Source organism: Eurytemora carolleeae, unplaced genomic scaffold (assembly GCF_000591075.1).
Source record: "Eurytemora carolleeae unplaced genomic scaffold, Eaff_2.0 scaffold288, whole genome shotgun sequence".
NCBI lineage: Eukaryota > Metazoa > Arthropoda > Copepoda > Calanoida > Temoridae > Eurytemora > Eurytemora carolleeae.
Genome location: NW_019396198.1, coordinates 239,758 through 264,508, shown reverse-complemented (window position 1 = coordinate 264,508; position 24,751 = coordinate 239,758). Strand labels below are relative to the sequence as shown.

The 24,751-nt window shown below is 32.6% G+C and overlaps 1 protein-coding gene across 2 annotated transcripts; it reads right to left on the bottom strand.

The window, feature by feature from the left end:
• Window positions 1–660: 660 nt before the first annotated feature.
• LOC111697904 (sodium- and chloride-dependent glycine transporter 2) lies at window positions 661–23,665 on the bottom strand. Of its 2 annotated transcripts, none has more exons than XM_023468047.1 (28): window positions 23,558–23,665; window positions 22,157–22,194; window positions 21,887–21,924; window positions 21,300–21,383; window positions 20,709–20,764; window positions 20,046–20,127; window positions 18,661–18,772; window positions 17,753–17,804; window positions 17,408–17,518; window positions 17,257–17,323; window positions 16,909–16,949; window positions 15,205–15,288; window positions 12,703–12,777; window positions 11,973–12,091; window positions 11,508–11,577; window positions 10,786–10,833; window positions 10,335–10,401; window positions 9,772–9,851; window positions 9,317–9,431; window positions 7,573–7,630; window positions 7,243–7,297; window positions 6,732–6,831; window positions 6,169–6,251; window positions 5,187–5,276; window positions 4,469–4,568; window positions 2,574–2,664; window positions 1,544–1,687; window positions 661–910 (listed from the first exon to the last, which is right to left on the bottom strand). In XM_023468047.1, exons 1-24 carry the CDS (start codon window positions 23,570–23,572, stop codon window positions 5,274–5,276), a joined length of 1,653 nt encoding a protein of 550 aa, XP_023323815.1. In that variant the 5' UTR covers window positions 23,573–23,665; the 3' UTR covers window positions 661–910; window positions 1,544–1,687; window positions 2,574–2,664; window positions 4,469–4,568; window positions 5,187–5,273. The 2 variants fall into 2 exon arrangements, with proteins under 2 accessions (XP_023323815.1, XP_023323816.1); XM_023468048.1 differs by having other exon boundaries at window positions 5,215–5,276.
• Between the last annotated feature and the right edge of the window lie 1,086 nt (window positions 23,666–24,751).

Sequence of the window (24,751 nt, the reverse complement as noted above, 5' to 3'; positions counted from 1 at the left end):
CATTTAATCAATTCAAAATTACAATCCCCTGCCCTACTGCCCCATTTCCAAAATACACCCTCCCTCTGACGTTCCAAATCATCCACCCCTAACATCCAGCTCCAAATAAACCCCACTACCCCTACTACCTTTCAAAGATGAACATTTCATAGACAAAAAAGCAGAGATAGAACATTTCATAGACAAGATATTTATTTCATAAATAGGACATTTCATAAAAAGGAAGAAGAAAAAATATCTATTTTCTATGAAGAATGTCCTGTCTATGAAATGTCCTTCCTGTCTGTGAAATGTCATGTCTATGAAATGCCGTCTACGAAATGTCCTGTCTACGAAATGTTCTGTCTACGAAATGTCCTGTCTACGAAATGTTCTGTCTACGAAATGTCCTGTCTACAAAATATCCTGTCTACAAAATGTCCAGTATACGTACAATATCCTTTCTACGAAATGTCCTGTCTATGAGATGTCCTGTCAAGGAAATCACCTGTCTCTGAAACATCCTATCTATGAATAGTTGTGCAATAAAATGATGTCCCAACACCCAATTTTCCTGTTTTTATTGGAAGATTTCCAAAATTTAAGAAAATTTTTTAGAATTTTGACCAGCCATCAACCAACCATGTTATTTTCCACTTAATAAATTGGGTTCCATTGATTCAACCGTTTTGAAGTTTATTGGATATGATAAAAGACACAAAATATGAATATAAAAGTTAATTATTTAAAATCATTAAAAACTTTATTTCGTGTGTTTACGACTTCTTAAAGCTTCCTTCAACTCCTCCCGCAGGAGCTCGGCCTCTGTATTGGAGCCTGTGTCTAGTCTTGGCACCATCTTGCCTCCGGTATCATCATTCTCATCATTCTCATCATTCTCATCGTCATCGTCATCGTGAGGAGATGTAACCTAGATATATGATAAAAGGTACTAATCATGAATTTTGAAAGAGGATATTTGATCCAACATGAGTATATACAATGTTTTTTATTTGAGATATTCAACAAAATATGTGTGACTGACCCTTGCCATCATTTGATTTTGATGTTTGGTCTAATAATTTCGGAATCCAGTAGGAAATATCTAAAATTTCAATTACAAAATTTTTTTTGAAAGCTGTTAAGTCCATAGATTTTTTTCTTGTTAAATTAAAGAAAAATAACTAAATATTAAAGTTTAATTCGTCTTAAACTGATTATTTGACATACATTTGGACTGGGAAGCAAAATGGAGCTCAAACAATGTATTGACTTTTTAAATTTACGAGGGACTTATATCTGGGAATTATCTGACAAAAAGTGACTGATTTAAACTAATAAAATAATCTTTAAAGGCCTTTTTAGACAAGTTTATCATGCATGTTTCTCTTAACTCTTTGAATATTGTACAAAAAAATAAAACTTTAAAAGAAAAGAAATTATGTAATTTCTTGCATAAAGCGTATATTTTTAGCACCCAGTGATATCGTGGAAAGGCTTAATTTTGATCCCAAATAATATGCAACTATAAAATATGTGAGAAATCTCTGGCCTCGAAGCTGACCTTTAGAAAATAAGGCGGGGGTTGAGGACAGTAAACCGGAATTGAAGCAGAGCTGGTTCGGGTGAGGGATTGTCTGTTAATGGAAGCAAAGTCAGCACTCTGGAAGCGAGGGAACACTGGTGATGATGAGTAAGGAGGTGGTCCCTAAAACAACGAAGATATATATTTTTATACAATTATATATTCATTTAAAAAAGAAGACGGTTCACTGTACATTTAATGATTGGTATGTCCAATTCACAACGGTACCCTTAAAAACTTTGTCTGATCAAGAATGAATGAGATATTCATGATTTATCTTAAAAACTGGTTATTTTCAATTGTGGTTTTTCTATTAATGCGACTTGCGGATATCTTTATACAGAAACAACTTGTAAGATTTACCCCCTTTTCAAGCTTAAAAAGCTACAAATTTTATTCTATATGATTACTATCAAATGAGTTTGAGGTCGAATAGCAAAAAGTAGCTGAACTAGGTCCCAGTAGTTAAACACTCCTTCCCTAATCCAGCTTATAGAGTTTATTATATAATTATTTTAAGTACTTACAACAAAAACATATCTAGTTCAACTACTTACAACCACAAAATACCTATAGTTCGACTACTAACAACCACAACATACTTAGGTCAACTAAAAAACACAATATACATAGTTAACTACTTACAACCACAGCATACCAGAGGTTCAACTACTTACAACCACACCATATCTATTTCAACTATATGTACTGACAACCACAAATACATAGTTTTGACTACTTACAACCACAACAAACCTAGTTCAATTACTTACAACCACGACATACGTAGTTTAACTACTTACAATCACAGCATACCTAGTTCAACTACTCACAACCGCAACATATCTGGTTCAACTATGTACTTACAACCACAACATACTTAGTTCAACTATGAAATACAACCAAAAAATACCTAGTTCGACTACTCACAACAACATATCTAGTTCAACTACTTAAGACCGTGTATATTAAAATGCTAATATTATCTTTAAAATCTAAAGATCTAAACCTGCGACTCTAAAAGATCTTCATTGAATGAGCCTGGTGAATCAGGACATGCTGGAGAATCACATGATGGATAGGTCACATATGAACCGTGCCTACAAAAAGCCTTCTTCTATAGGACAATCTTTGTACCGGAGATAAATTGATTAGATGCAAGGTTACCCACAATGTATGATACTGTAATGAAGACCTGAAACTCTGAAAATATGACTATCCCATGGTTGTTTCGAGTTCTCTGCATAAAATATAGGCTTTTAATGGCGTATTTAATGATTTGTTAAAGATAAATTTGTTTAAAGTTTCAAGGTATCATGAATGTAAGGAAACAGACGGCGCTACGACATCTGCTCTATTTCCATTTGCTCTAGTTCCATTTGCTCTATTAACCATTTGCTCTATAGCTCATAGATCACGACGTTTGCTCTATATGTCATCTGCTCTATACGTCAATTGATCTATGACATAACACGTCAATTGCTCTATAAACATTTTTATGACTGTGATGGTCCAATTGCTCTACTCAACATTTGCTCTATGAGTAAACACGTCCTTTGCTCTATAAACATATTTATATAAATATCTAATCATATTAAAACAATATTTTTACAATTTTACATTTTACAATTCTTCCTACAGTTTCATTATTCCGCCAACTTCCTGGAGATAGTTTTGTTTGTCTGGTATTTGTGCATATTGTGAGACCAAGCTAAATATTAACATTTTCTTGTTCTTTGAGTATTGGCACCCTGTTTGTTTAGAGTAGAATTAATATAGTTTTTACCACATATTAGGTTTTTTTTACCCCTCTTATTATTGAGCAGTCTCGCTGTCATGATGGACTTTGAAGAACTGATGAAAACTGCAATTTGCGAATTTTCCAAAAAAAAATCCCGCATTTCATAGTCAAGTTACGCTCAGGAATTCCAATAAAAGCTATTTTATAGTGTATTTTTATGTTATAGAGCAAATGACGTGTTAAGTCATAGAGCAGATTGAATATGGAGCCAATGACGTATAGTGCAAATGACGTATAGAGCAAATGACTTGATAGAGCAAATGGAACTAGAGCAAATGGCCATAGAGCAAATGGAAATAGAGCAGATGTCGTAGCGCCGAAACAGACAGTTCTAAACTGTCGTCTTTGAAGTCTCATCTTTTGTGGGTTACCCTGTACATCCTTTAAATGAGTCTATAAGGTTATGGTGGAAACATTATGTTGAATGCTCAGCACCGCAATAGAAAACAATCAGCACCATACTGTGAAAACTAAAAAACTCTAAAATAGGAAGACGACTTTTAGATATAAATTTAAAAAGTACAATGTGCATGAGACACAGCAATTGTGGAGTGTAAACAGACCCAGTTTACTGAATTATTGATTTAATAAGTGTCTAGTAAAACTAGTTTCTTTGTAACAACATATACACAAATACACTTAAGTTGTCTTATTATTCCATTGTTTTCTGGTTATCACTGTAGTTTAACTTTGTGTTAGTTTTTACTAGATAAAGAAAAATCTCAAAAGATGAATTTATTTAATTTCTTTGGTGTACTGTAAAAACTTCGCGTGAACTATAACAACCCTTTAAAACAACAAAAATTCAAAGTTTTAATTATATTATTTGTGGATTAGAATGAATGGCTATGTGATATAATATTGTTAGTTATGCAATACATAAATGATAAGATAACAAAGTTAAATTTTCCGTATGAAAGTGCCATAAACTGTCAGTTAAATTACTTTTTACCGTAACATTGGATATAAATGCCACTAGTACAGGTTTATTCAAAATTCATTTAAGAAATATTCGTTATCTTCTATTTAACTTTTGGGAACATTCCCTTTAATAGGTCCAAGAAACTACGTACTCAACTTGGTTTAAGAAAAAATATGCTCACCGTTCTCCTTCGAATTCATTATTGATCATGAACGTATTCTCTGTGGTCGAGGGCTCCATCTTGTTCATGATGTTGTAGAAGCTGGTGTTGTTTTGACCAGCTTTAACACGGTGGAATATGTCAAGGGTTTTGGTTTTTAATGCTTTATAAAGGAATTGAGCATTTGAAACAAACTCTGATTTTCTAATCTTTATATTTTTGCAACCTTATATATGTCAAACTATAAATTCTGTTACATTAATTAATCAAAATTAAAATATCAAAGGTTTAGAAAATTTGTCTTTGTGGCGGAGACTCCATTATTATGTTCCAAATGTTCTGTAAGGTGTGGATTTTTTTAATACCTTGCTTTCATACGAATATTTACTTTACTGCTTGATAGAGCAGTATTTCCTGAATGCTACTACTCTTACTTTTGTACCACTTTAACATAAACCCTCAATTTTGTAACCATTTTCAACCTTCTTTACAAGACAGTTATATTTTTATCAATTTTTTAACCCCTACTAACTTTATTTTATGACCCCATTTAACTTTATAAACACATTTTAACTTTTTGTTATTCTTTTCATCTTTTTTTCATCTTCTTATTTTTTTTAATCCGCTTTTATTTTCTTAAAACCTTTTCACCATATTATAAACCATTTCATCTATTCTATTTCACCATATTATAAACCATTTCACCTATTCTATTTCACCGTATTATAAACCATTTCACCTATTCTATTTCAGAGACATTTTCACTCCTGTATTTTTAAGTTTGAGGGTAGACTGAAACCCACATTTTACAGGTGTACAATTTCGTCTAGAATAACGTAGTGAAATCATTATTCAATTTAAATATTTCTTCGTATTTTTTTACTAGTTTAAAATTAGGTTCTTTTTTTCTTTTATTTAGCTGAGTCTAAAACTAAAGAACGAAAAGTTTTGACTTAAATTTTAAGTTCATGGTTAAATGCCACTTCTGACTTAATTTAAACCTGAACTTTAACCGTGAGGTTAAATATTTAACCCTGTGGTTAAATATTTAACTCGCCGAAATCGACGAGTTAAAATTTAAACACAGGTTTAAAATCTTAAATCCTGCATTTTCCCTATTTGTCTATTATTCAATCATCATTCAGCTGAGAAAGCGGCNTATATTGATAAAGATTACAATGAACCCGACTGTAATCTAAAAAACTGCTTACCTTATAGATAAAGATTACAATGAACCAGACTGTAATCTAAAAAACTGCTAACCTTATAGATAAAGATTACAATGAACCAGACTGTAATCTAAAAACTGCTTACCTTATAGATAAAGATTAAAATGAACCAGACTGTAATCTAAAAACTGCTAACCTTATAGATAAAGATTACAATGAACCCGACTGTAATCTAAAAAACTGCTTACCTTTTTGATAAAGATTACAATGAACCAGACTGTAATCTAAAAAACTGCTTACCTTATAGATAAAGATTACAATGAACCAGACTGTAATCTAAAAAACGGCTAACCTTATAGATAAAGATTACAATGAATCAGACTGTAATTTAAAAAACTGCTAACCTGATAAAGATTACAATGAACCTAACTGTAATCTAAAAAACTGCTCACCTTAAAGATGAAGATTACAATGGACCAGACTGTAATCTAAAAACTATTAAGCTTGGAGATAAAGATTACAATGAACCAGACTGNTTGAAGAAACGAGTACATAGAAAAAAATGGCAATGAACCAGCCAGGAATCTGTATTAAAGACAGTCCGAAGAGGCTCCAACCTATCTTTAACGCCCAGTCTAAAACATTTAAGAAGTATAAATGATAAACTTTGCATTTCCGCTAATTCACGTGTAAGGATGTACGTAATACGTATCATGTAAATGTAAACATATTTAACATACATTTATAATAAATAACAAGGGGCTTGAGTGAGACGAGGGATGGGATGCAATAGAGGGAATTAGAAAAGGAGGGAGGTGAGGTATTGATGGGGAACTGAAGAAGAATGTAAGGGAGGGAAGGAAGTGGAAACAAAGAAAGAGGGAGAAAAGGACGGGAAAATAAAGAAGGCGGGAGGATGGAACTGTATAGGTTAGAAAAGAAGAGAAAAGAGCTGCAATGACAATATTGTCTTACATTGTCTGTACTCTGCAGATGTTAAAATCCTCTCAGGGTCAGAAAAGTCGGGATGTGCAATCCAAATGTGGTCTTACATTGTCTCAGTTTATAAAATTGACAAGGGCTCGACAAGAGGGGAATCGAGGGACTAGAATCACCTGGTTTTAGAGAATAAATGATTGCAGTTGGACTCCACGGGATTAGACAGAAGATTATAAGAATCACCAGAACTAATGGACAAAATAAACTCCAACAAATCTGAAAAATGTAATTTATTCTTAAATTAGTAATTCAAACCCGAAATTATTCACCTTGACACCTTCAACATCAATTCGTTTAAAAAAGTACACTGAAAGGAACTGGAAGCGTAATTTCAAGTGACCCTGCATGCAGAGATGGCAATAATCGATTTACAACGGTACCCTTGAAAGCTTTGTCTGATCAAAGTGTGAGTAAGATATGAAATGTTTTGGTTTCTTTAAAACTGTTTATTCTTATTTGCAAGTTCTCTGAGAGGTTTATGTGAGGAATGAACAAGATCTGATTGTGCACTGAGTTTTTTTTTAAATTTCTCCCAGGAACTGAAGTACAATTTTTGTAAACAAAGATTATGGTGTACGTTTTTCATATTAACATTCAACAACTATCCAAATTAATAGAAAAACCTACCTGAAAATAAAATCCGGGAGATACCCCAACCATGCATTTTATATCTCGGCAAAACCTAGAAAATATTAAGATAAAATAGTTAATTGATAAAAAAGTTAAGTCATCTCTCATCTCATCATCATCATCACCCACTGAGAAGTTTTCGATGCGTAAATTGAAATATGAGATATTTAAATTTGATTGAATAACAATTTTTCTCTCAATTCGGTTGGGACTTTTCTAAATGCATCTGCATGAAACAAGCAAAGGGCAACAAAATTGTGATAAAAAACATTTTACATGTATAGAGTTGATTAAAGAATGTGACTATATTGTATTTAAGATCAGAACCTTTGCACTCCGTACAACCACATAACCATGAGAAGCTCCACCAGACCGACAATTATCACTAAACAACTGGAACTATATATTTGTATTGATACAATTTCATCAAAACTAAGAAATGAAAGAATAAGTTGTTATTTATAAGTTTTCATGGATCAAGTTAAATAAATTTAAACTGCCTACCGCCGGTTTAATTTTGAATCACCGGTTCAAATCATTTTCTAATTTAACTTAGAATCGGTGGTTCAAATTTTAACCGGCGACGTTCCCCAAATTTATAAAATTTGGTCCCAGATTTAGAATTTAATGAATTTGAGCCGCCTATTAAATGCGCCAAAAACCGGTTTCAATTGAGCGCCGGCTTAAATCTTGAAACATTGAATACACTTTTAAGTGGAACCAACCATTATTGACCCACGTCTCAAATTTAAACCGCGGCTCAAATTCTTTAAATTCGGCCTCAGGTCAGGGAACTGTAAAAACTTTTTTTAGTTTGATATTATAATACAATGATATCTTATCAAGGGTACCAGTACAAACGTCGGACCCACAAACGTCGGACGGTACAAACATAAGACTTACAAACGTCGGACAGTACAAACGTCGGACTAGTACAAACGTCGGACCAGTAAAAACATCGGAACAGTACAAACGTCAGACTGGTACAAACGTCGGACCAGTCCAAACGTCGGACGGGTACATTTATAAGGAAAAACGTCGGACTAAGGAGGAAAAAATATAAATGAATTTTTAGACTAAAATTCTTGTAAATACGCAACTTTCTCTCAAAAAAATTCCCAATTTTTTTTGTTAAAAATTCTTAATCTCACAAATTCTGGATACATGGACGAGGAGACTGCTAACTATGTTGAGGTCAAGCAGTGGGGACGCCACCTGCTTGATTCAAATCAGTTTGAATATAGGGTTACAAAGAAGAAACCCAACAAAAACTATTACCAATGCATTCAAAGGAAAAACAATTCTTGTCCTGCAGGAGCAGTTGTAAACAATGAGAATGACAAGATTATCAGTTTCCTGGGAGAGCATACACATGACAGTGATCTTTTGAAGAAACGAGTACGTAAAATATGAAAACAAGTAGTTAAAGAAAGCTCTGGAAATATAGCAATAAGTCCACGAAATGTTCTTGGAAACATCTAACATTGGGCTGCAAAGATATAGGGATTAAACTGTATGATCTTGTAGAATTCATAGTTTGAAATTTTTTAAAACAATGGTCCATTCAAAATCTACCAAGTCCGACGTTTTGTCTCATAAATGTACCCGTCCGATGTTTGTAATGGTCCGACGTTTGTACCAGTCTGACGTTTGTACTAGTCTGACGTTTGTACTAGTCCAACGTTTGTACTGGTCCGACGTTTGTGCGTCCGACGTTTGTGCGTCAGACGTTTGTACTGGTACCCTTATCAAGTATACTTTGTTATGTGCAATAGATATTGACTGCATGGTAATTGCATAACTTAATCATTTTTAAATGTAAATCTGTGGTTAATTCAGCGTGAAAGACCCTACATTGATAACAAATTTAAAATACATTTTATAACTTTTTAAGCACGCCAAAAAAGATTTTACAATGGGCCGTGATTGATATACATTTTAATTTGAAAAAATGACCAATTTTTATTATCAAATCTAATCAATTTGAGTATTTAAGGTTGCCGTTTTGAATGACATGCCACTCTTTAAATGGAGTGTGACCTAAAAAAATTAGATTTCTGTGAAATAGAACCTGTTATTTTGGTTCCATACAAATCCATAATCTCTAGAACACGCTGACCCTTCTCACTGATACATGGGAGTCCCAAGAGGAAACAGCTAGTTGACAGAAGACAGGTTAAAATTTCCTGGGTAAAGATATATTTAGATATTAGAAAAAAACAACTTGGAAATCAGATAACTTATAAAAATGTTGAGATGTATTAGACCAGCTCCAATAAAACCTTTATGTAATACAATGAATTTTGGATTTAGAAAATTCAAAAATTCCATTTTCTCTCATAGATAGTTCGGATGCGACTTTCAATAAGCTTATTTTTTATTCTATTTTTTCTTTCAATAAGCTTATTTTTTATTCTATTTTTCTTTCAATAAGCTTATTTTTTATTCTATTTTTCTTTCAATAGGCTTATTTTTTATTCTATTTTTTCAATGGCTTTAAATCAAATTGGAAATGGAAAAAGGTACCTGATGTGACCAAAGCATTGGAAATAAGTCCTTAAGTGTGGTCAGGATAACCTCAAACAAGACATACTGACAATTAAGTCCTAAAAACAATAAAGGAATCCATTGAAAAAACCCACAAAATCCATAAAAACACCTAGTCTTACTTGGTTCAAAACATTCTGTTTTTACCATAAATTGTTATTGATTTAATTATTAATAAATCATAATGTTGATTATTAAGTAAGTAATAAATTGATTATAAATAAATTTTTAATTTTCAAACAAAATAAAAAACCAGAGAAGAATTTGAGCCGCGGCTTAAATCTGCCAAAACCCGGTTCAAATTAAGCGCCGGCTTAAATCTTGAAACATTTGATACAATTTTAATTGGAACCAACCATATTTAAGCCGCGGGTTAAATTTAAGCCGCCGGTCAAATTCTTTAAATTCGGCCTCAGGATATCTTTATAAATGTGAATTAAGCATACTACTTTTTAAAAACCTTTTTAAACCTTTAAACCTTTTTAAAAAGGAAGTCACTTGTCATAACTCTCGACAGTTCCTTTAATAACCAAATTTTTAACCTAGGATGAAGAGCATGAGAAAGAAGATTATGGACCACAGATTTGGAGTTGGTATTTGTTCCAGAGCCTTGAATAAATATTATTAAAGGGACAGGTCTCTACTTTTGAAATGCGACCAACAAATGTAAAGATTTAACACAGTTGATAAAAATGCATCCTCTAAATGATGCAACAAGAAACTCCGCATTGTTGTTTACACAAATGTGTACTGCAGTTTTTGTAAGTGTAAATATATATATATATAAACCCCATTTATGAGCCCTAGGCCTGCGCAGCTCGAGAGTTTTTTATTCCTCTCAGAAAATGTCGTACACATTGTTTGTAAACAACTGTGTGGGAGTTCCTAGGAGTAGTAAGAATTAAGAATTAAGATATTAAATCTGAAAGCCTCGTTCTAAAAATTCAATTTTAAGAAAACGCGACCTAGAAAATAAGAAGAAAAACAGCATACCTCAGGAATAGAAATAAAAGCAAGTGCTTGTTCGCCCGTAACAGTCTCCTAAAAAACAATTATATATACTTTTTTTCAGTGGCAGTTGAACTAGCTGTCGAGATGTATAGTGAAGACTCTACGACATAGTTCAGAATAAGAGTTTTACAAAATATTTGTAATTTGTTGAAACAAAATAAGATTATAAAATATTTGTGTTTCCATTGGCTGAAGACGAACAAATTTAAAAAAACCAACTTATTTTCCATTTCTTATTCTAAACTGTAAAGAGTCTAAGATATGTCTCAACCGCTCGTTGATTAAGAATCAAAATTGTAAGAACCCAACACTTTAAGCTAGGAAAAGACGATACTATTTATCAGATAAAAATTTAAAGAAAACCCGTTTTAAATCCTTAAATGAAAGGTCATTTAAAAATACTCATTCCCTTATAAATAGCTGTTTTTTTGGTATGCAACAATTTTCATTTAATCCCGCCGGGATATTTTCATTTAAAGATACTTTGAACATCTACAAAGGCAAAAAAAATCCGCAAAATCCGCAAGCCCTCGGCCGGGTTTATCATTGAATCCCCTCTTTAAAAAGGAATGTCATTTACTCTCAGACAAATTAGAATCAATGGAAATTTAAACCCTCGAGGGATTCAATGATAAACCCGAGGGCGTCTGAGAGTAAATGATACATTCCCTTTATAAGTTAATGATAATTTGGAGAATTTTAACCTGAATAGATACACCTGTTGAATGTTCTCTGTGTCCTAGTAGAGAGAATACAACAATACTCGCGACTATACTGAACCAAGATAACTTCATTCACTCAAATAAGAAATGAAAAAAACTATGTAAGTTATAATTACTTAACAAAACCTTTAATTTTGAGCGTTTTATTAGGATTAAAAATCTTATGAGACATTTAAAAAAGGCAGTTAAAGAGACGATTTATGCAGTAATGCACATAATAAAAAAATGGAAATATGTTTTTACAAATATGAATAAATGATATTCGTGTATACAACAAGAAAGGAGACGTGAAAAAATGTCGATTAGAACGAGCTAAAAATCTAAATTTTTATTTTGATTTGATATTTTTATGATAATGGTAATCTAATCAAGGTTAAACCTCTACATATTCCACAATCACTCCCATCAAATCTTTATATTTGGATTTTGAGAGGATTATAATGATTCCTTGTGAAAAAGTCTATGATTGGAACTATCTGAGTATCAATATGGATTCTATCATTGAACTTGTTGAAACTACCAAGCATAGTAAGGCCCCCCCAGGAGAGCCCAAGAGAATAGAAGACCTGAAAAAGGAATTTTTAAATTCTAAAAATTCTAAATTTGCTTTGCCTTCTCACCCTGCAACCTAAAATCTCATCTTGTCGACTTTAATTTTAGTAATGCTACCCAGTTGTTTATATTTTTAGTAATGCTACCCAGTTGTTTATATTTTTAGTAATGCTACCCAGTTGTTTATATTTTTAGTAATGCTACCCAGTTGTTTATATTTTTAGTATTGCTACCCAGTTGTTTATATTTTTAGTAATGCTACCCAGTTGTTTATATTTTTAGTAATGCTACCCAGTTGTTTATATTTTTAGTAATGCTGCCCAGTTGTTTATATTTTTAGTAATGCTGCCCAGCTGTCTATATTTTTAGTAATGCTGACCAGTTGTTTATATTAAATTGAATAAAAAAAAATCGACGACCCAGGCTTAACAAACCTGTTAAAATTCGCCAATTTCATTAAGCTGTGATTTTTAGGGGTTTGGACCTCGATTGCAGAATTCCATTATTTTCAATTTCTTGTATTAAAAAAACCCCAGAGAAATTTATTTGCATCTTAAAAAATTACTAAAATTTGTGAGTGATTTTTAGGAAATTCTATAATTTATCAAATATTAACGTTTATCACCTGAAGGGCAGCATCTCTCCAGACACTCAACTCTTCAAGTTTTGACCATTTAGGATTAAAGAGGATCCGAAGTCCCTGAAGTATAAAGATTTGGGATTAAGGAGGATCAGAAGTCCCTGAAGTATAAGAGTTTGGAATTAAGGAGGATCAGAAGTCCCTGAAGTTTAAGGATTTGGGATTAAGGAGGATCAGAAGTCCCTGAAGTTTAAGGATTTAGGATTGAAGATGACTAGAAGTCCCCAAAGTACAAGGATTTGGGATTAAGGAGGATCAGAAGTCCCTGAAGTTTAAGGATTTAGGATTGAAGATGACTAGAAGTTCTGAAGTACAAGGATTTGGTATTAAGGAGGATCAGAAGTTCCTGAAGTATAAGGATTTGGGATTAAGGAGGATCAGAAGTCCCTGAAGTTTAAGGATTTAGGATTGAAGATGAATAGAAGTCCCTGAAGTACAAGGATTTGGGATTAAGGAGGATCAGAAGTCCCTGAAGTATAAAGATTAGGGATTAAAGAGGATCAGAAGTCCCTGAAGTACAAGGATTTGGGATTAAGGAGGATCAGAAGTCCCTGAAGTTTAAGGATTTTGAAGTGAAGAGGATGAAAAGTCCTTGAAGTTTAACGATTTAGGATTGAAGATTAATAGAAGTCTCTGAGGTATATGGATTTGGGATTAAGGAGGATCAGAAGTCCCTAAAGTATTAGGATGTATCTAAATCTCTAAGATTTAAGGATTTGGGATTAACGAGGGTCAGAAGTCTCAGTCTGAAGTTCAGGAATTTGGGATTGAAGATGACTAGAAGTCAATGAAGTTTAATCATTTGGGAATAAAGAGGAAAAAAACCAAGAAGTAAAAGGACTCAGGATTGAAATGAAAAAGCATTTGGAATTAGAAGTCCCTGAAGTATCAAGAGGAATAAAAGTACTTGTATTTGCACAAGGATTTGGGATTGAAATGGAAAAGAAGTCCATAAGGATTTAGGATTGAAGAGGACTAAAAGTCTTTGAATTCAAAGGATTTGGAATTAAAGAGAATCCGAAGTTCATTAAGTACAAGGCTTTGGAATAAAAGAGGACTAGAAGTCCCTCAAGTACAAGGATTTGAGATTCAAGAGGATCAGAAGGGCGCTACGACATTTGATCCAGGCAACATCTGATCCAGTCGTCATTTGATCCAGTAATAACAAATCAATTTGATACATGTATTATAAATTTTAAAATAATAGCTTTAAAAACATGACATGCACAAATTTTTTGACGAAAGATTTGCAAAATAACATTTTCTTGGTTGGCGTTCAGGATGCAGGTAATAAAAGAGGTAGTTTTAAACTTGTTTGTCCTCAAAGCTACATTTACACCAGATCTTCCAACCAAGGCAAGGCTGTATACTTGGAGTGGCAACTATAGGACGAGCTAAAGTTAAGAAAGAAGGTTCTGCTAGAAGAATTCGGAGTAAAAACAGTCCTACCAGAACTAAAAATATTGTTTCACAAGACAACACCTTTAAGTAAAAGTCGAAATATGTGGCAGATATTGGTAGTACTTTGAAATTGTTAACATGTAAATTAACCTAAATTGTCCTATTTGCAATCGTGTAAAATATAGCTTTTACTTGAAACCTAAACTGTCCTATTGTAGTTATTAAATTAGAATTAAATTAGAATTAAACTAGCTTTGTTTTCCTATTTGAAAAGGGGTGTTTAATTTTCTACAACAGTAGGATACAGACAATAAAACGTTTTATTTTAAATTTACCCTGGATCAAATGGCCAAATTCTCTTGTGGATTATATGTTGGTTGGATCAATTGCCAATAAAAAAGTTTTAAAAGTAATCCTGGATCAAGGTCGATTGGATCATATGTGGCATGGACCAAATATCGTGATCCATTGATGACTGAATCAAGTGTCGACTGGAACACTTGTCGCTGGATTACATGTTGCTGGATCATTTGTCGCTGGATCGAATGTCGTGGCGCTGATCAGAATTCCTTGAAGTATAAAAATTTGGGATTAAGGAGGATCAGAAGTCCTTGAAGTATAAGGATTTGGGATTAAGGAGGATCAGAAGTTCTTGTAGGATTTGGGATGGAAGATGACTAGAAATTCTTTGAAGGTAAGGATTTGGGATTAAAGATGAATAGAATAAAAGTCCCCAAAGTACGAGGATTTGGAATTGAAATGGAAAAGAAGTTCACAAGGATTTAGGATTGAAATCCTAGGACTTGGGGTTAAAGAGAATCAAAAGTCCATGGAAGTACAAGGTTTTGGAATGAAGAGGACTAGAAGTCCCTAATGTACAAGGATTTGGGATTGAAGAGGACTAGAAGACCATGAAGAATAGGGATATTTGGGATTGTTGAGGACAAAAAGTTCCTAAAGTACAATGATTTGGGATTGAATAGAAGAAAATAACACCGATCGTTAACTAATAAAAGATGGTTTTCTGTCAGAACATGAACCATGCGCTAGTTCTACTAATTTCTATAATACTATAACTGCAAGTACCTGAGTTGACCCTTCCAGGGTTAAGCCCCGCACTAGGAGGATAAAAAGAAGGATGTAGGGAAACAGGGCAGTAGAATAACTAATCTGAATTCATAAACATATTAAACCATTTTTATAATCGTTTAACAATTTATACAATAATTTATCCATTTTTTGAAAGCTTTTGACCATTCATAGTGATAGAATCAAGAATCATTAAACCATTTATCAGGAATATCAGGAAAGGGATCATTTAACCATTTAAACAATCATATAATAATTTAAAAACATTATGAAATCATTTAGCTATTTATGATAATATAATCATTAAACTATTCACTTGTTTATTTATTTTTACTATCATTTTACTACTTATTTTGCAATAATTTTACCAACCATATACGTACCAATATCTATCAATTTTTCCATTAGATTAAAAGCGACTGTAATTTTAATTTCAAGTGACCCTTATTTTCTAGAGTGGGATGAGGGGTTCAGGTAAAGTATTGAATGGTATATATGGTGTGAATCTAGCATGCCTCCCTTTAAATGGATTCAAGTGGGGAGATTTTGGTAACTAATAATTTGGTAACTAACATTTTGGTAGCTAAAATTTTGGTAACTAATATTTTGGTAACTAACATTTTGGTAACTAATAATTTGGTTACATATATTTTGGGAATTAACTATTTGGTAACCGACAATTTGGTAACCAACAACTTGGTAACCAACAACTTGGTAACTTGAAAATTTGGTAACCTGACAATTTGGTAACCCAACAATTTGGTAACTAACAATTTGTATAATTGAAACTTATGTTTCACAATCACTGTTTGTATATTTATTTGTTGAATACTTGAAACAATTTTCAAGATTTCTTCAAAGTTTAGCATGACAAAAACTGTAAACTTGGCCCCCTAGCCTGTCCTAGCCGCAGCCTTTGGCCCATTAATTGTCTTAACCTAACCTAACCCCACATATCAGATATAATTGTATTAGTTTTGATAAATATGGCCACATCGCTTGGCCCCATAGCCTGACCTAGCCGCAGCGCTCGGCCCAGAAATTGTCTTAACCTAACCTAACCCCACAAATCAGATATCATTGTATTAGTTTGGATAAATATGGCCGCAGCGCTTGGCCCAGATATTGTCTTAACCTAACCTAACCTAACCCTACATATCGAAAATCATTGTATTAGTTTGGATAAATATAGCCGCAGTGCTTGGCTCAGAAATCGTCTTTACCTAACCTAACCAAATTGTTAGTTAGCAAATTCAAGTTAGTTACCAAATTGTGAGGTTACCAAATTATTAGTTACCAAATTATTAGTTACCAAAATGTTAGTTACCAAAATGTTAGTTACCAAATTGTGAGGTTACCAAATTATTAGTTACCAAATTATTAGTTCCCAAATTGCTAGTTACCAAAATGTTAGTTACCAAATTGTGAGGTTACCAAATTATTAGTTACCAAATTGTTAGTTACCAAAATGTTAGTTACCAAAATGTTAGTTACCAAAATGTTAGCTACCAAATTGTTAGCTACCAAAATGTTAGTAACCAAATTATGAGGTTACCAAATTATTAGTTACCAAATTATTAGTTACCAAAAATCCGTCCATCTGCAGGATTCAATTGAAATTAAGTTCACAGTCCCTTTAAGGATGTATTGTAAACAAATGCTTGACTTCAACTATTAATTTAATTATTTCTAGAAAACTACCTTTCTACTAATTTTCACTCCATTTACTACAATCACGGTCACTAAAAGAGTCCTCGTTAATACATATCTTAGTTTTAAAACTTTAAATTGGGGTTTTAAAAGTTTAAATATAGACAAAAGGGAATAGATACGGAACTAGTTAATCCAGGGGGAGGGGTTGTTCATCTCTTTCCCCCAGTTGCATCTTTAATAAGCCAAACCAGAAACATGCCAGAAACATGTTATGAAAAGAAATAATTAATATGAAGAAAGAATTAAAGAAAAAGCGTAAATTCTAAGGAAAAAGTACTTAAAAATTCAAAAAAAAAACGCTTTGTTCCTGAAATTTTATCAATAATATTAACTAGCCTGAAATCCAAGTAAGAAGAAGACAGAAGGCAAGATTTAAGTCAATTGATCCAATATCACCAAACTTCTATCAAATTTCAATCTTTTAGGTGAAAAGGATAAAATATTGAAAGTTATAACTTCATATTCATATTAAAAGAATATCTTTAACCTCAAGTCCTTTTTTATCTTGTTTAAGAAGAACTTTATTCCAAAACTGTTGAGCAGAGGATTGAAGAGAAGATTGAGAACACCCTTCAATATCATCAAGAAGACATTGCCCCTAGATTTGTAATTTTTAGAGATATTGTGTGACAGTTGACACATAAAAAGAGGTATTTAAAAATAATGCACAAGAGGTTTCTAGGAAACAACAAAATTTGAAGAAGAATATTCTGTAAGCTTATGATTTATATTCTTAATTTATAATGCTGTTCACTTTTCTCAAAAGATTTCTACGAAAATGAAAATCGGCAAAATCAAATAATAATCCCTGTTTTGGTGTGATAAAATCTACCTCTAGAAGCAAGATTTTATGATAGGTCTGATTACCCGAAGTCGTGAAGCATCTAAACAATATATTTTTATTACAGATTAAAGTTTTGACAATTAATTTGAATGACTTAAATTCAATTAACCGACCATCATTAACAATGTAAGACGGCGTTGGCTGTATCTATAGACTGTATTTCCACCAGTTAAATGATCCCACTTCATTAGAAATGAGCTTTTCCTTCCTTAAAGAAGAATGTTAAGTAGTGTACTTCATAACTCAAATATACATTTATTTTATTTATATAAGTTTTTTATATACAATATATTTTGAGGTCATCTTTTTAGTGTTATTTTTCATTTAAGAATGATTTTTTTGTATCTTCATACCATATAAGGCGTTCTTCTTAGGTGGAGGGGTGCGGGACGGGATGCCCAACCCCCAGGCTGTACAAAGATTCAGATTCCACGTTATTATGTTTGCAGGCATGGTGTTCGAAAGCTTAGCTGAGGGTGCCCCAGTCTTTTTAGGTTTAATTATCATTTGTAACGAAAAAAATAATTCAAATATGAGGTACATGTTCTTGATTATGACAAGAAATAATCAGGAATATTTCCAGTAGGTCAGAGGAACTGAGTTTTCCTACATCTAAGAGGCTTTATTACAATTAATTTAGCTGTAACCAGGGCCGTCAAGCGGGGGGCAAACTGTCGAGCCCCACCCCCGTGTTAGATAAAATTTGAGCAAGACAAGTGTCTTTTGTCAATGTAAGAGGGCTTTGCCCCCCCCCCCTTGTTAACCCTGTGAGGTCCATTACCCTCCCCCTCCTGCAAAAACTTTTGTTACGGGCCTGGTTGTGACCGATATTTAAATATAGGAGATTTTTTTCTAAGTTCTATATTTGGAGATTATATTTAGTATAAAAGAATTACCTTTGGTCTGCTCCCCAGGTTTCGTCACAAACTGACCATGGTAAAATACTTCGAAAAGATTGGAACAAGTAGAACAAGCAATAGGAGAGCAAAATGTTGTAGTAAATACAAACTACAATATAGAGATTATTATACAATAGGTGAGCACAATATTGTAGTAGATACACACTACAATATAGAGATTATTATACAATAGGAGAGCACAATATTGTAGTAGATGCAAACTACAATATAGAGATTATTATACAATAGGAGAGCACAATATTGTAGTAGATACAAACTACAATATAGAGATTATTATACAATAGGTGTGCACAATATTGTAGTAGATACACACTACAATATAGAGATAATTATACAATAGGAGAGCACAATATTGTAGTAGGTACAAACTACAATATAGAGATTATAATACAATTGTACACTAACTGGTAATCTGTACAATAGCTGGTACTCTCTACACTAGCTGGTACTCTGTACACTAGCTTGTACTCTGTNTGTGTACACTCTGGTACTGTGTACACTCTGGTACTGTGTACACTCTGGTACTGTGTACACTCTGGTACTGTGTACACTCTGGTACTGTGTACACTCTGGTACTGTGTACACTCTGGTACTGTGTACACTCTGGTACTGTGTACACTCTGGTACTGTGTACACTCTGGTACTGTGTACACTCTGGTACTGTGTACACTCTGGTACTGTGTACACTCTGGTACTGTGTACACTCTGGTACTGTGTACACTCTGGTACTGTGTACACTCTGGTACTGTGTACACTCTGGTACTGTGTACACTCTGGTACTGTGTACACTCTGGTACTGTGTACACTCTGGTACTGTGTACACTCTGGTACTGTGTACACTCTGGTACTGTGTACACTCTGGTACTGTGTACACTCTGGTACTGTGTACACTCTGGTACTGTGTACACTCTGGTACCCTGTACACTCTGGTACTGTGTACACTCTGGTACTCTGTACACTCTGGTTTCCTGTAAACTCTGGTACTCTGTACACTCTGATACTCTGTACATAATTCGAAAAGATGGGCATGCCCGATTCCCAACTGGACTCTTGACATCTTTAGATGATCAATAATGTTGAAGATAACGTCGTTTTTCTAACCTACATGTTTTTCCTGTAGCAGAAAAATAGACAAGTAACAATTAAAAGTTCTAACTTTAAAACATTTTAAGTATATATTAATCATTCTAGATAAGACAAAGTTTTTATTGGTTCCATTGTGAATTGAAAATACCACTCTAAAAATGAAGCATCACTGGAAATTACGCTTACAGAACTTTAAAGAGAAGTTTTCATATGGAAGTTTAAATCAAATTATTTTATAAATCGCTTGAATGCATCAATAAAATGGCTACACTAACCTATGAGAGACAATACAACCATTGCTACTCCTACCCCGGTGCTGGCAGGAAGCATAGCATAAAATGCAGAAACTACTCCGCCCTAAACAATAATTGTCAAACTTGGTGAACTCAAAGAAAGACGACATTTTAGTCATTTAATGCATAATTTTTAGCATATTTAAGAACAGGTGACACACATTACCCCAAAGTTAATATCTTCCTTTAGCATTTTGTTGTTATTTTTATTTGTTAGGCTCGTCAATAAGATACAATTTACAAAAACTTTGTTAAGTGTAAACAGTTCATTGTACAATGATTGGTTCTAAGTATCTGGTATACTTAAAGGGACTGTAAAGGAAAAAAGAAAGGGTGTGATGGCTGAAACCTAATCATTTTAGGAGTTGATCGAGAGTTCTATCTAATGTTCCTGTCGCGAAAAATTGAAAATTTATACATTTAAAGTTTTGTATAAAAATCGTAGGTTTAAACAGATCATATTCAGCTAATACGCAACCAATCTGAAAATGACGATATTCCAGAGGAACTTAAAAAACTTAGGGTTGCTCCTATTATGTTTTGGTTTTAATAATTTATGTTTTAATAGATAATTGATAATATAATTAATACGTCCGTATCACGTGACAATGATACTGTATTTAATATTGAATTGATGTAAGTCACCTGAGCAAATTGTCCAATAGCAGCTTCCATGAAATACATTGGCATTCCAACAACAACTAAACATGAGAAATCTCATTGTAAGATAAGGAAAGGAGAGAATCAATCCCCTCCCCCCCCGCGTATGAATGCCACACATTTGCGCATCCTTCAAATTAAGGTTTCTCATTAGATGAATTTTTAAAGAAATTGTTCGTCCATCATTGAATTCAAATTTTCGAATGCTTTGCTTGTTTCTTATATCAGCTCGTAATTGTATAATTTTTATTCATCGCTCATTCTTCCGGAAATCTATTTGTTAAGATTTTTTTTATGACTCTTACCAACTATCAATGATTTTAGGCTGTCACATGTTGACATGAAGCCAGTAAAAACTAATTTCCGAGAGAAAAAATAATATTCTTAACCAAAATACCTTTGGCCAGGAACTCCAAGAACAGTTATAATAAATCATTAATTTATTTATTCTAATGGAATAAAAGATCTGAAATAACTGTTAATTTTTCAAAAATAATTTTTACACCTAGGTTGGTTTCAACACTTTTTTTCTGATATCAAAAATAGAAGGGAAGTATTAACAATGTGATAATATACCTAAAAATAACAAATATGGAACCAGGAACGCTGCTCCACCGTTCCGGAATACAAGGAAGGGGAATTGAACAATATTCCCAATACCTTAAAAAATATAATTATCTTATTAACATAACAATTCACGTAAAAATGTATTTAAACATTTAATCGTATAATATTGAATTTCTTATTTTCTATGAATTTGTTCGCAGATTTCTACAAATTATTCAAATGTCGTCTTTTCAATGAAAATTCCAGAAAATCTGCAGAAAATCTTTGGGAGAGATTATAGAAACTAATAATTGAATAAAATTACTTCTTTTTAATGATAAAAGTTAATTTTTGTTTTCTCAACCTGTTCCTTAATAACTTATTAGTTTACTGTAGAATTTTGTTTACATTTACGTTATTTAAGAATTCAAAGAACCGATTCTAAAAACGTACCAAAAAATTAATGATTTACTGACTTTGCGCTCAAACTCAGTAAATATACGTCGTAGAAACGTTTTATATGTCTCAAATGAATTTGTCCACAATATTGCATATTCAGTTCAAACTTCAACCCCCATACATTGCCGGTTTCTCTCTTTAAAATATATTCATTATACCTACAGTGTATCCAATACAGGAAACTAGAAACTCTCCTCTAATACAAGTTTTGAAGAGAAGATTATCAAATAAATATTAAAAATAAAATTTCAAACAATTATTATATTGAGTGTTCAGTATTCTAGAAAAAAATTAATTTCCCCCTCGTCAAATAAAATTCTGTCTCATTTTTTTTTAGGTTTTTATCACTTCATTTTTTAATGAAAAAATTGAGGATAAAGTATATAAAAGTATTAAGCCTCATTTTCATTTTTCAATAAACTATATTCCTTGAGCCCCAGCTCCTTATTTTGTTTTCATCAGAACCCTGAAAATGAGAAATCAAAATCAAAATGATAGCGGAGAGAAAAATCTTTTTATGTTTCCTTGTGTGACCAAAATCAAGATAGATAAACGATCAAACTAAATGGGACTGTAGACGTAATTTCAAGAGAATCTCTATTTTTATAGAGACAAACGCCCAATAACAAAAATTCTAAAATCGAAAAAAGTCGAAATAAAAAACAATCAAAATTTTTTTAGTTAAATGTGTGTATTATTTCAGGGATAGGTTAGCTTAAGACAGTTTCTGGGCCGAGCGCTGCGACTAGGACAGGCTAGGGGGCCGAGCGCTGTGAATAGGAGTTCAAATGTGTATATTAGTTCAAGGTTTGACTGAGTCAAGACATTTTCATTGTAACAATATTTTTCTTAAAAGATTGCCATGACAACAGCCATTTCTCCAGTGATGAAGCTGTGAACAAGAAAAACTATTTTTAGAATTCCCAAATCAAAGTGAAGATATTCGTTTTCATAACTCCTAGATGTAACTTAAACACGGAAGGCATTATAACGGCGCAAAGTATTCTCTTTGAAATGAAAGTTTAAATGAAATGTATTTTGTAGACGTAATTTCAAGAGAATCTCTATTTTTATAGAGACAAACGCCCAATAACAAAACGCCTAAAAAAACGCCCAATAACAAAACGGCAAAAAAAAAACGCCCAGTGCAACAAAACGCCCAATTACAAAACACCCAATGTTACAGAATGCCCAAAATAAAAAACGCCAAAAATAAAAACGGCCAAATTCAGAAAAACGCTTTAAAATCGAAAAAAGTCTAAATAAAAAAACATAAAAAATTTTGGGAGTTAAAATGTGTGTATTATTTCAGGGTCAGGTTAGGTTTCTGGGAATTTCTCAAATGTGTTCAAGCTGTAGACAAGAAGAAATATTCCAAAATCAAAGTGAAGATATTCATTTTCATAACTCTTAGATTTAACTTTAACACTGAAGGCATTATAACGGCGCAAAGTATTCTATTTGTAATTAAAGTATTTTTAACATGTATTTAAACTCCTAGCCGCACCGCTCGGCCCGGTAAAATGTCTAAACCCAACCAAACCCAGAAATAAGCACATTTTAACAATTTTCTGGTAATTGTTCAACTAAACCAAAAATAGTTCAGCTTGATTTAAATAAAAATTTAAATTGAAAGTCGTCTTCATTGTATTGATATGATTCGCCTACCACTGTAGATGAAATCAAAAGCCGATTGAAATCCGATTTTTTGAGGTTAAAATCCACAGTTGAAAATAGTCCTATTTTTCATTGAAAAACTAGAATATCTCACTTATTGTTGATCATGCAAACATTCCACCTGACCTGATAAATGGAGGATTTAAATATACCTTAACTCTTCGCATTTTGAAGTTTAAGAAATCAGCTTTTCTTCTTATATCTGATTAAATTTCATCTTAGTCTACAAATACAATATTATCAATCTCAATTCTTTCATCTGGAAATAAGTTTTAGCTAAATTATTATTATTATAGAGTACCATCGAATATTCACATCTCATCCAGGGGCGTATTCAGAAATTTTTCTAGGGGTGAGGGTGGGCTCAGCATCCGTTGGGGCCCAAGCATCCCTTGAAAACCATAGATTTCACTGATTCAGGGGTAAAATCTCCCCCCTGAAAACGCCCCTGAATCTGAGAGATTTCCAAAAAAGTGGGGCAACTTTTATTATGGAAATGCTGGGAGTGGGACGAGGTTATTTATAGGTTATTTATAAATCTTTGTAAACGCCTGAACCTGTTATTAAATTTTTAAGGATCTATGATCATTGATCTAATTGTAAAAAGAAAAATAGAATTTAAAAAACCACTTTCATTAATAGATATAAACTTTCATAAACCCCATATTAAAATATTTTTAAAGGAAAAACTACAATTTAATATTTTAATTTAATAATTTATTGTCCATAAAAGCGTTATTCGGGAAAGGATCAAAAATCCTCAAAAATGAACAATTTCAACTTCATAAAATAAACCAATCGGTTTGGGTATATTTTGATACTTAATATTCTATTATTAAGTTTTATCAACTGAATTTAAATCACAGTTTATAAGTGAACTTGTGAACTGTGTACTGCGGGTGTAATGTTTACAATGTACACAATAGACTTGTCCGATTCGTTAGACATTTTCTAGCTATGGATGCTCATAAGGAAATGGCGGTTCTGACCTGTCAAATCTTTCGTTGGGATGTTTAGAAAGATGAAAATTTCCCTGTATGATAATTGAAGGACTGCAGTATGGTTTTGGTGAATTATATTGACGTACTAAGCCTAGGGGTGTCTGAAATGATTTTTTTTGCATTTTTTTGAAAACGTCCAATAAACCTAAAAAAGTTTAATTTTGATAAAAAATTTTGTTCTGGATGATTACAAATATCTATATAAAACTTTCTTAAACCGGCATATTTTTTCTATATTCATTTAGTTAAGAGTTTGAGTTAAAATAAGTATTAATAAATATTGCTTTATATCGAGTAGATATCCTTATACATATCGATGTGAAACCTTTCAGAAAGTAGGAAAGA

Excerpts from the sequence above, each read along its gene's own strand:
- LOC111697904 (XM_023468047.1), bottom strand. Across the intron at positions 21,925-22,156 it reads ATAAGGAGCTGGGGCTCAAG|AGGAGAGTTTCTAGTTTCCT; the intron begins GAATATAGTTTA and ends AACTTGTATTAG. Across the intron at positions 9,852-10,334 it reads TCTCATGCTCTTCATCCTAG|GACTTAATTGTCAGTATGTC; the intron begins GTTAAAAATTTG and ends TATTGTTTTTAG.